At 41.6% G+C, this 12,636-nt stretch overlaps 1 protein-coding gene across 1 annotated transcript; it reads right to left on the reverse strand.

Moving 5' to 3' along the window:
- Positions 1 to 2,383: 2,383 nt before the first annotated feature.
- LOC140579728 (uncharacterized) lies at positions 2,384 to 4,157 on the reverse strand. The gene is made up of 2 exons (XM_072702407.1): positions 3,528 to 4,157; positions 2,384 to 3,428 (listed from the first exon to the last, which is right to left on the reverse strand). Exons 1-2 carry the CDS (start codon positions 4,052 to 4,054, stop codon positions 2,963 to 2,965), a joined length of 993 nt encoding a protein of 330 aa, XP_072558508.1. The 5' UTR covers positions 4,055 to 4,157; the 3' UTR covers positions 2,384 to 2,962.
- Between the last annotated feature and the right edge of the window lie 8,479 nt (positions 4,158 to 12,636).

The raw sequence follows: 12,636 nt of genomic DNA on the forward strand, positions 1-12,636 counted from the left end.
CACGCGTGATAGAGGGTCCCGTACGGTGTCTTGCCTGCCTGGTGCCCAGGTAGGAGACCTTCCAGATCGTGTGGACAAGCTTTTGGCCCCAGCTGGGGTGGATCCAGTTGTCGTGGTGCATGTTGGCACCAACGACATAGGCAAGGGTAGAAGGGCTGTTCTGCAGGATAAATTTATAGAAGTCGCCAATAAGCTTAGAAGCAGAACGTCCATGGTGGTATTTTCCGAAATACTCCCCGTGCCACGCGCAAGTGAGGCTAAGTTAGCTGAGATAAGGAGATTAAATGCGTGGCTAAAAGGATGGTGTAGGAAAGAGGGGTTTAGGTTTATGGGGCACTGGAGGACCTTCTGGAACAGGTGGGACCTGTTCAAGCCGGATGGGTTGCATCTGAACCGGAGGGGAACCAGTGTACTGGGAAGGCGTATTTGTAGAGTAGTTGAGGAATGTTTAAACTAGGGACTGGGGGGGCAGGGAGGTTAGTTAAGTATGTAACTGGGGGGAAACGGAAAGCCCAAAAAAATCATATTATAAGTAGGCACTGTAATAAGCCTACCCTTTGTTGTCTGTATTTAAACGCCAGGAGTATTAGGAATAAAATTCATGATTTAGAGGCTCTTATCTCATTGGACTCTTATGATATTATAGCAATAACTGAAACGTGGTTGAGTGATAAGGATGGACAAGAATATAATATGGATGGTTACACATTGTTCCGTAAAGACCGTATAGGTAAGAAGGGAGGTGGTGTTGCAGTATATGTAAAGGAAATCTTGCAGGCAAGGGAGCTTACTGATATAAGTAAAAGTACGGAAGCTATATGGGTAAAATTAGATGCTACAAACTCAAATAGCCTAATTGTCGGTGTTTGTTACAGAGCACCCAATGTAGCTGCTGAGGAAAGCAGATTGTTATACAGTGATATTAGGATTATGAGCAATAAAAATGATGTGGTAGTTATGGGTGATTTTAATCTACCGGGGATACAGTGGGACATTGTTGCTGGCTCTTCTGAAAATGAACTTGAGATGGTGGAATTAGTACAGGATTGTTTTTTTACTCAGTTTGTTAACACCCCTACCAGGGGAGATGCCATTCTTGATCTTGTTTTGTCTAATAACCAGGACAGGATTGGTAAATTAGATGTTTTAGAACCACTTGACAGTAGCGATCATAACATGGTTAAATTTGAGGTTAAGTTTAGTGCCCGAAGAGCAAAGTCCAAATCAAAAATATATAATGTTAGGAAGGCTAACTTCAATTGTACAGATCCAGCCACTTAAAATTTCCCCTCCAGTCTGGCTGGCAGCCAAATCCCAGCCAAGTTCCTTCCAAATACCAGCCGGAAGCTAGAGCCCCCCTTCTTCTAGGGGTGGGCCTATATTTGACTATAAACCCGCCCATTCATTCACTTGCAGGGTGATACCATTAGATGGCGCTGTCTTTACAAAAACTTTACTTTTCTTTTTACAGGGTTAAATGATTGAATGGTCTTTGCTATGACTTAAAAAAGCTCATTTTTCTTTTTAATTTATTTTATTTACTTATTTTATTTTATTTTAATATGCTTTATTGGTTTGTTTATTGTCTATTCTTATTTATCCTTTGTACAGCACTTTGGTCCTACAGTATATTGATTTGTTTTAAAGTGCTTTATTTTAAGCATAGTCCACAAATTTTCAATAGGGTTCAGTTTGTTGGCTTTGGGAAGGCTGTTCTGACGTGTGTTGTGATCATTGTCCCTGTATCAACTGTCCAGCCATTGATTGTTGATACTGTAACTGTTGATTGATTAAAGAATTTGTAGGTGATTGGGAGTTCATGATCCTCACCTGCTGCAGCAATCAGAATCAGAATCAGAATCAGCTTTTATTCGCCAAGTGTGCTGGGGCACACAAGGAATTAGTTTCCCACAGTTTGATACTCTCTCATACACAAACAATAAGTTAGAGCTGGGCGATAAATCAATTTAATTGATTAATTCGAATTTACAGTTCAGGACGATGTGTTTTCATGAAATCGATTTTATTACTTTTTTTACACACAAGCGCCAAATGCGGAACTAATGCGATGCACCATTCCTCATGGGTAAATTAACACTGTAGCAGATTCACTAACAACATGGCAATGACAGGGGAAAAGATGGCACATGCCCAAAGAAAGGTGTTGCTACTTCTTTAATATGGAATTGTAATATAATATGTCAAACCCAATGGCATAAAGTATTTACTTAATACTAAGCTGACATGATAAAATTATGTGTTTTTTTTCTATTATTATTACAATATTACTTATTACTTTTATTTATAAGTTTGAGGGTGTATTGTGTTGTTGCCAGTTTTAAAATAAGCTATAGAGAAACCTTTCTAAAAGTGTTCACAATAATAACTGACACTTTATTGATCCCCGTGGGGAAATTGTGTTTATGCCTCCCTCAACTTGATCTTTGAAGAATAAGTTGTCTGTGAAGGCCACCTGTTGGGGCCTTGCTCAAGGAGCTGCAGACATGCTGAGGCTAGGCTTGAACCAGTGACCTTCTGATTACAAGCACACAGCTTAGCCCACTGAGCCACACACTGCCCCTAAAGGTGTGGTCTAAAGTAAAAAAAGCTAAATAAAGTAGTTTGATTTTGTGTAGGGGAGGGGAGAATCGATTGAAATCGGAAATCGGAGATTTTATTTTTAGGCCATATCACCCAGCTCTACAATAAGTGACACTTTAAAAACAAAATACCCTATACAAGAAATACTGTACAAATACAGTACAATACAACACACATACAATACAAATGTGAAAAATTATAAATATACACAGGTGAGTAACACTGTGCAATTTTAAGGTGCGAGGTATAGTGTAAACAGTTTTTGTAAACAGATCTGTAGCGTCTGCCAGAGGGGGGTAGCTGGAGAAGATTGTGTCCAGGATGTGACGGATCTGAAATGATTTTAACTGCTCGTTAAAATCTATGCTCGTTTAGCCGAACTAAAGTCCACAAACAGGATCCTGGCATAAGTTCCTGGACGGTCCAGATGTTGCAGGATATAATGCAGCCCCATATTCACTGCATCATCCACCGACCTGTTTGCCCGATAGGCAAACTGCAGGGGGTACAGCTGGTGTCCTGTAATGTCCTTTAGATGGGCTAAAACCAGGCGTTCAAAGGATTTCATGACCACAGACGTCAAGGCGACAGGTCTGTAGTCATTCAGTCCTGTAATGGTGGGTTTTTTGGGGACCGTGATAATGGTGGAGCGTTTGAAGCAGGAGGGAACTACACACAACTCCAGAAATCTATTGAAGATGCGGGTGAAGATGGGAGCCAGCTGATCAGCACAGGTTTTGAGGCAGGAGGGGGATACACCGTTTGGTCCCGGGGCCTTCTTGGTTTTCTGTTTCTGGAACAGCCGGCTCACTTCCGCTTCGTGTATTCTGAGTTCCAGGGGGGAGGATAGGGGGGTGAGAGGTGTGATGAGGGTTATTGTCTCTGGAGTGGGGTGGATGGGGGGTGTGAATCTGTTTATCTCAAACCTGCAGTAGAAGTTGTTCAGCTCGTCTGCCAGGTCTTTGTTTGCTTCAGCGGGGGGTAGGGGTCGTCTGTTGCTGGTGATATCTCGCAGGCCTCTCCACACTGATGCAGGGTCATTGGCTGAGAACCGTTCTTTCAGCTTCTCAGAGTAGCTTCTTTTTGCCACTTTGATCTCCCTGGTCAGCGTGTTCCTGGCCTGCCTGTACAGGGCCCTGTCACCACTTCTGTAGGCATCCTCCTTGGCCTGGTGAAGATGTTGCAGTTTGGGAGTGAACCATGGTTTATTGTTGTTGTATGTGCAGAAGGTCTTGGTCGGGACACACACATCTTCACAAAAACTGATGTATGATGTCACAGTGTCTGTCAGCTCATCCAGATTATCAGATGCAGCTTCAAAGACAGTCCAATTAGTGCAGTCAAAACAGTCTTGCAGTTCCTGCTTTGCTGCATTGGTCCACTTCTTCACAGTTTTGACTACAGGCTTGGCACGTTTAAGCTGTTGCCTGTAAATTGGAATAAGATGGACCATACAGTGATCAGAATGTCCTAAAGCTGCCCGGGGGACAGAGCGATAGGCATCTTTTAAAATGGTGTAACAGTGGTCCAGTGTGATGTTGTCCCTGGTGGGGCAGTCGATATGCTGTCTGTTTAGGAAGTTCCTGGTGTAGATTCACTCTGTTAAAATCACCAAGGACAATAAAAGGGAATAGGGATATTTTCTTTCCAGGGGGGGTGATCTGGTCGGCCAGCGTGCATTTACATCTGAAGCTCATTTACATCTGAATGTTGGTGGTGCTGATAGACTGTGAGAATTGTATGCTTTGAACTCTCCAGTGCTTTTTTAATACCATTCAGTGACTGATGTTGGGAAGACAATGGATATTTACTGTACACCTCCATGTCTCCTGGATTACTGACCCCAAGTCATTTCTGCTACATGGCTTTACACTGTACAATATTTATATTTACATTTAAAGCATTTAGCAGACTTATCCAAAGCAACGTACAAGGTATCAAGGTACAATAAGCTGGGTTTAGAGGAGCTTACAGTTTTGATGACGAGTCCGGCTCTGTGATGGAGAGATGTTAAAGTGTTTTCTGTCTTGTGATTTCTTCTATTTCAGGGGCTTCTGGTGTGTTTAGCCGTTTAGATGGTGGACCAGACTTCACGAAATAGCGCTCTAATGTGACTAGCCTTTTTCTGCGTATTGAAACTTTTCAGAAATGCAAGACTTTGCCAGTGCTTTTGTTCACCACCCGAGCGTATAGTCGTGAACAGATGTGAAATTTTGGCCAACTTTTTCATTGAAATTCGATTTGTATGTGTTCAGAAAAATTTGTGACCAGAGGCTTTAAAAGTGTTTATCCAAATAGGGACCTCAAAAAATGTCCCCAAAAGTAGGAAAATTTCAGGTTTTACTACACTTTGGGGGCAATTTGGTCCTCAAATGTGATCTATGCAAACCCACACACAAACACACACATACTACCAGTCAAAAGAGATGTTAATGACTTTCACACATTCAGTTGACCCCCCAGCCCCCAGCCCCACCACTTTTCTTGTGCTTGTGGGCAGTTCCTTGCTCAGGGTATTTGCTATGGTGAACTTTCATGCACTTCCAGGGTCCCTGTGTGGCTCAGTGGGCTAAGCCTGTGTGCTTGTGTTCCCTGGATCACTGGTTCAAACCCAGCCTCAGCATGTCAGTCATGACTATACAGTGTATAAATGTTTTTGGTAGACGATCATACTTTTTTTCCACTATAGTCTTCTGGTTTCTAATTTACATGCCAACAACAATTTTGACTGGTAGTGTGTAATGACTGTTTAGTAGTGTTTATTTAACCGACTGGCTTGATAGTCAGAATATGGAATAGTCTTCCTGATAACATAGTGCAAGCTGAATCCTTGAGTTCCTTTAAATCAGAGCTAGATAAGATTTTAACAACTCTGAGCTATTAGTTAAGTTCTCCCTAAGCGAGCTTGATGGGCCGAATGGCCTCCTCTCGTTTGTATAGTTCTTATGTTCTTATGATCTGAAAGCAGTGTTTCTTATGTTAAAAAAATAACCTCACCTTGACCGCTTCAAACATCTGTCTCATCTGTCTCATTGTTTCATTGTGGCCAAGCAGAGAAGTTAATGACACATTCACACATCACCCCCCCCAGTGGATGCGCAGCCACCAGCAGCCTATCCGGCTGTTAGCCAGACAGAAAGAAAGAACACACCTTTATTCTCCACAGTAAACCTTATTACTTTGTTTAGACCTGTAATTAGTCTGTCACAAACATCTTCGGTCACTCTCTTCTCCCAAAATAACTCTTGGACATGCTGCTGCTTTGTACCTGGCTTGGCCTCCTTGCGGATGAAATCTTTCATCTTGTGCCAAACAAGCTTAATGGGCTTCAAATCTGATTAATTTTCATATACCTCTCATTGCTTGACAATATCAGTCTTAATACTTTGTTTAGACCTGTAATTATTGTATTGGACATATCTTGGGACCGCCTCATCTCCAAAGAGGGAAGTAAAATAAAATTCTAATTTCATCAATAAACTGACTAAAAACACATTTTGACAGTTTTAGGCCATCTTTGCCTCACAACAGAAACTATTTCTAAATTTCACAGGCCATTTATTGCAGTGTAGTAAGTTTATTAATGAAATTGGAATTTTGTTTAAATATAGGAAAATTGTACTTGCTTAGATTTTCATTTTTTGCAGTGTAGTTACAATACCTGATTCAGGTATCTTACCTGATTTCAGGTAAGTCACTTCAGATTACTGCTCTCCCTGGTGGATGGATAGATCATTGCAAGTACTTTACACACAGAGAGTTGAGGGGTGGATCATGCCGGCCCCCTTTTTCATTACATCATCGTGGGGGATCTCATTACAGTCAAGGACCAGCCAAGAGCCAGTCAAGGTCCTGTCAAGGACCTGTCATGGAAAGTGGGGAAATTTTAAGCGGCTGGATCTGTATGAGATTAAAACTAGAAACCGTGAACTGGATGGAGTTAAATAACAAAACTGTTGAAGAGGCATGGGAATTTTTTAAAAGCACATTATTGCAAGTACAAGAGGACTTCATACCTGTTTCTAGCAAGAATAAATCTAGGAAATTGCAACCTAGGTGGTTTAATAGGGACATAAAGTATAAAGTAAGGAGGAAAAGGGCTTTGTTCCAGAGATGGAAAATAACTGATGATGACATAATAAAGCAAGAGTATCTAAATCTACAGGCTGAATTAAAAAATGACATTAGACGAGCTAAAAGGAATGTCGAAAGGAAGATCGCATTGGAGGCTAAGGATGACGTTAAAAGTTTCTTCCAGTATTTTAACTCTAAAAGAGCTCTAAAAGCTGAAATTACTAATCTGCAGGATAGTAAGGGTCTTATAATTGAAAACGACATTGACATAGTAAATGAGTTCAATGATAGTTTTGCACGGGTATTCACTGTCGAGGACACTAGTAACTTACCAGTTCTTATTACTAATTCAACATCGTCTATAACTAATATATATATAACTGAAGCTGATGTTTTGCAAAGCCTAGCTAAGCTCAAAATAAATAAATCACAGGGCCCTGATGGCATCTTACCTATAGTGTTAAAAGAGATGAGGGATATTATTTGCCGACCCTTAACATTACTGTTTCAAAAATCCTTATCTGAAGGTGTGGTACCTTCTGATTGGAAGCATGCCAACATAACGCCCATTTTCAAAAAAGGGGATAGAAGTAATTTGTCAAACTATAGGCCAATCAGTCTAACTTGTATAACTGGTAAAGTTATGGAGGCTATAATCAAAGAGAAAATGGTAGATTACCTGGACTCAAATAACATTTTGAGGGATAGCCAGCATGGATTTAGGAGAGGTAGATCCTGTTTAACAAATCTGTTGGAGTTTTTTGAGGAAGCTACTCAGGAAGTTGATGATAAGAAGGCCTATGATGTCATCTATTTAGATTTCCAAAAGGCTTTTGATGTTGTTCCCCACAAGAGGCTCTCACTTAAACTCAAAGCGACAGGTATTTTAGGAACTGTAGCGACTTGGATTGATAACTGGTTAACGGATAGGAAGCAGCGAGTAGTTATAAGAGGCTCGATGTCACAGTGGGCCTGCGTTCATAGTGGGGTACCGCAGGGTTCAATTTTAGGACCACTTTTGTTCCTAATTTACATAAATGATATAGACACCAATATATACAGTAAACTGGTGAAATTTGCAGATGACACCAAGGTGGGTGGTGTAGCAGATACTGAACTAGCGGCTCAGCAGCTACAGCGGGATCTTAATTTAATTAGTGACTGGGCTGACACCTGGCAGATGAAATTTAACATAGACAAATGTAAGGTACTCCATGTAGGGAGCAGAAATATAAAGTACAGGTATTTTATGGGACCTACTGAAATAAAGGTAGCTGATTATGAGAAAGACCTTGGTGTGTATGTTGATGCTTCCATGTCTCATTCTCGCCAGTGTGGGGAAGCAATAAAAAAGGCCAATAGGATGTTGGGGTACATCTCCAGGTGTGTGGAGTTTAAGTCAAGGGAGGTAATGCTAAGATTATACAATTCCTTGGTGAGACCTCACCTAGAATATTGTGTACAGGTTTGGTCACCATATCTTAAAAAGGACATAGCGGCCTTAGAAAAGGTGCAGCGTAGGGCCACAAGAATGATTCCTGGTCTTAGAGGAATGTCATACGAGGAAAGGTTATTTGAGCTAAATCTGTTCAGCCTCAAGCAAAGGAGACTGAGGGGGGACATGATCCAGGTCTATAAGATTCTAACAGGTTTGGATGCTGTTCAACCGAATAGTTACTTCAGCATTAGTTCAAATACAAGAACTCGTGGCCATAGGTGGAAATTAGCGGGAGAACATTTCAAACTGGATTTAAGGAAGCACTTCTTTACACAGCGTGTAGTCAGAGTATGGAATAGTCTTCCTGATAACGTAGTGCAAGCTGAATCCTTGGGTTCCTTTAAATCAGAGCTAGATAAGATTTTAACAACTCTGAGCTATTAGTTAAGTTCTCCCCAAGCGAGCTCGATGGGCCGAATGGCCTCCTCTCGTTTGTATAGTTCTTATGTTCTTATGTTCTTATTTCCTTACAGTATCTCTTGAGGAGGCCTGCCAAAGGTGTGGACAGTTTCAAAATAAAGATGGTGACTGGGTGAGGAAAATTACTGTAGTCATTTGATAGATGGGAAAATATGGCTACTTGTCCTATACTGTATGTTGTTAATCCCACTGTAGATACTCTGTGATGGATGCCAGAGGTGGCAACACCGTGTCTGTACTGGCATGACCAAGAGCCAATTCAAACACATAACAAATGTTAAATGGTATTGCACAGCTTGTGAAGAGGAGTCTTCTTTATAAAAACGCAGCCACACTACAGTGGTATGCAAAAGTCTGCAACCGCTTGTTAATTTAGAATTTTTTCCAACTTTTGACCTTTTACTTTTAACTCCTTCGTTGAGCCAATATATTTATTTGAAAACAGTGTTACAGGGGACACAGTAATAAAAATCAAGTTTTTATTCTAGCTTGGATTTACTTTTCTGAGTTTGTTTGTTAAAGCTCCCATGTCAATTGTCTTATTGAGTAATATGCGTAATGTACTTCTCTGGCCAAAGGTGCAAAATAAATGTGTATACTTCATATATAGTAGAACAGACATGCGTCAAGCTTTCTTCATGTTCGTGTAGGTGGCCTTGAAAAAGGACTTTTTGTGTCTCAGTGATGGCTCAGTATCTGGTGGGCCACACTTTGTTCTTCATCACCTGCCTGCACCGTGTCGGCATTGAGTGAACCAGTTTGATGAGGTGATCATGGCTGATAACATGATTCCAGGCTGCAATGAGTGACTCAATCAACTCATGTTTTGATTTTGGATGTCTCTTGGATATCTCCAAAGCCACCTTGTGCCACAAGTTCTCAATCGGATTCAGATCGGGAGATTGGGCAAGCCAGTCAATTGATCGATGTTGTTCTGACGCTTCCAGTTGATCACCTGTTTGGAGCAATGGCACGGTGCGTTGTCATCTTGGAACAGGAACCAGCTTGTAAACAGCTGCTGCACTGATGGCACCATACACTTTTGCAGTACTGTGATGTACTTGGTCCCACTGACCATTCCATCAACGATGTGCAGACGTTCGACGCCACTGGCAGCCATGCAGCCCCAGACCATGACCTTCAAAGGATGCTTCACATTGAGGTTGAGGCACTCAGGCTTGAACTCCTCTCCAGGAAACCTCCTCACATAGGTGTCTGCCTGGCTACCAAACAGGCAGAAAGTGCTTTCATCGCCGGAAAGCACCTTTTCACATGGACCTTTCACATGTCCAGCGTGAGTTCTTCCGTGTCCAGTCAACCCGGTTGCACCTTTGGACATCAGTCATCAGTGGCTTGTTGCGTGCCTTGCAACCCCGCAGACAAAACTGTTGATGAGGTGACACTGACATGGCAGCTGTCTGACCACTCACGCAGTAGCTGAGGTGAGGTCAACTTGCGATTGCTCAATGGAATGCGTCAAAGTGCATGATCCTAGCATGATGTTGATGCATGTGGATGACCAGACCGAGGCGTGTCTGCCACCAAACTCGCTTTCTTCTTTTGTAGAATCTTTACAACTGCTCTGTGACTGTAGCCGACTTTGTTAGTAATCTGGCAGCATGAAAATCCATGAAAATTTGTTGTTCCAAGGAATATTTCTTAAATAATAGTTTATTTTCATTTGTCATTCTTCATTCTGGCAATGCATATTTATTTGTTTAATAAATGGTGTTGTTCACAAAACTACAAAAAGTAATGTGAGAACATAGTAATTCACTACATTCACTACTGTTCATGGCTTAAGGGCCATTTCTTAGACTGCACAACACAATTGTGAAAGAAGGCGAGAGCTCCCGTAGTGGCTATGGGACTGTATTTCCATAGAGCTGATATTATGTGTGGCAGCCTCATTGCTTTTTAGATCACAAGGTGGGATAGAAGGACAAATCAAATCAATTTGCTCATTTAATATTTAAATTTTTTTATTAGGCTTGATTTTTGGAAGCCCAAATTTAGAAACCCACCGCAACTGAAAATGGAATGCCACAGATATAAGTCTCTTCCATGTAAAAGTACTTATTTGTTGGCCCAGAGTAATAGCTTTTCAGCTAGGGATCTGTGTCAGCAATTGGAATTATTGCTGGTTTTAATTATGTGAATGCCATGCCAAGTCCTACTCTATTAGGTACTTGAGCAGTTGCTTTATTTTGGGTGTGATGTTAATTTTCATCTAGCCTGGTAAGGAGGTTTAATATACAGGAAAATTGGGTGGTTAGTGACTAAATTATCACTCTAGCTGCTAGAAATAAACTGTGCATAGTTCTTGTGCCTGAGATGGCTTGTTATGAGGATGCAGCAGGAAAACAAGCATTGAGCAAACACTTTTTTTTTCATTTTTCCATGGACATACATCTTTCAAGATACCACCCAAGTACCCACAACAAAACATAAACCAATAGATCCTACTAGGATCCACTATTGGAAATGCAGTCACTACTTAAAGTTTCTTGGGTATTTATACTGTTGCCCTATTCAACACCATCATGGTGAAAGGTTAAAACAAAGGCAGTACCCTGTCATGCTATGCAAATATACATCAGAGCTATTGGTCTTCAGGAGGGTGGGCAGGTCCAGGAGCTGCAGAGTGAAACAAACTTTATAATCTGTGTCAATGAGCACTGCCTTGCCTGAAATGCTTACCTGGAAATGAACTTAAACGTGTATTACATATTACAGGAGGTGTACTTAAAAATTAATTAGATTGGTGGCTGGCTCTTGAAAGTAGGAACTGTAAATGAACTGACCTTAATGAGTATAATAGTCAGGTACATTGCAATTCATTCCACTTGAAAAGTTACAACTTAGGCTAGTTCAGTGTAAGTGTATAGCTCAGTAATCTAAGTATGTGGGTTTGTAATCCAGAGGTTGCTGGTTCAAATCCAGCTTCAACTAGATAAGTGCATGTTTATAGGCCCTTGAACCAAGAAAAGTAGTGAATTGCCATGTTCTCAAATGACTTTTAGTAGATTTGTGAACAACACCATTTATTAAACAAACAAATCTGCATTTGCAGAATGAAGAATTAAAAATGAAAATAAACTATTATTTAAGAAATATTCCTTGGAACAACAAATTTTCATGGATTTTCATGCTGCCAGATTACTAGCAAAGTCGGCTGCAGTCACAGATTGTACATGAGAAGAAAGCGAGTTTGGTGGCAGACATGCCTCGGTCTGGTCATCCACATGCATCAAAATCATGCTAGGATCACGCACTTTGACGCATTCCATTGAGCAATCACCTCACCTCAGCTACTGCGTGAGTGGTCAGACAGCTGTCATGTCAGTGTCACCTCATCAACAGTTTGTTGCCGGTTCCCGCAGTTTGGTCTGCAGAGTTGCAAGGCACGCAACAAGCCACTGATGACTGATGTCCAAAGGTGCAACCGGATTGACTGGACACGGAAGAACTCACGCTAGACATGTGAAACGGTGGGAAAAGGTGCTTTTCAGCGATGAAAGCACTTTCTGCCTGTTTGGTAGCCAGGCAGACACCTAGGTGAGGAGGTTTCCTGGAGAGGAGTTCAAGCCTGAGTGACTCAATCTCATTGTGAAGCATCCTTTGAAGGTCATGGTCTGGGGCTGCATGGCTGCCAGTGGCGTCGGACGTCTGCACATCTTTGACGGAATGGTCAGTGGGACCAAGTACATCACAGTACTGCAAAAGTGTATGGTGCCGTCAGTGCAGCAGCTGTTTAAAGGCCGGTTCCTGTTCCAAGATGACAATACACCGTGCCATTGCTCCACACAGGTGATCAACTGGAAGTGTCAGAACAACATCGATCAATTGAGTGGCTTGCCCAATCTCCCGATCTGAATCCAATTGAGAACTTGTGGCACAAGGTGGCTTTGGAGATATCCAAGAGACATCCAAAATCAGAACATGAGTTGACTGAGTCACTCATTGCAGCCTGGAATCATGTTATCAGCCATGATCACCTCATCAAACTGGTTCACTCAATGCCAACATGGTGCAGGCAGGTG

The sequence above is a fragment of the Paramormyrops kingsleyae genome, chromosome 18 (genome assembly GCF_048594095.1).
Source record: "Paramormyrops kingsleyae isolate MSU_618 chromosome 18, PKINGS_0.4, whole genome shotgun sequence".
NCBI classification, from domain to species: domain Eukaryota; kingdom Metazoa; phylum Chordata; class Actinopteri; order Osteoglossiformes; family Mormyridae; genus Paramormyrops; species Paramormyrops kingsleyae.

Coding starts and splice junctions, on each gene's coding strand:
- LOC140579728 (XM_072702407.1), bottom strand. CDS start 4,054: ATGGTCCATCTTATTCCAATTTACAGGCAACAGCTTAAACGTGCCAAG. Junction 3,429..3,527: donor CTGAACAACTTCTACTGCAG/GTTTGAGATAAA, acceptor CCTGGAACTCAG/AATACACGAAGCGGAAGTGA.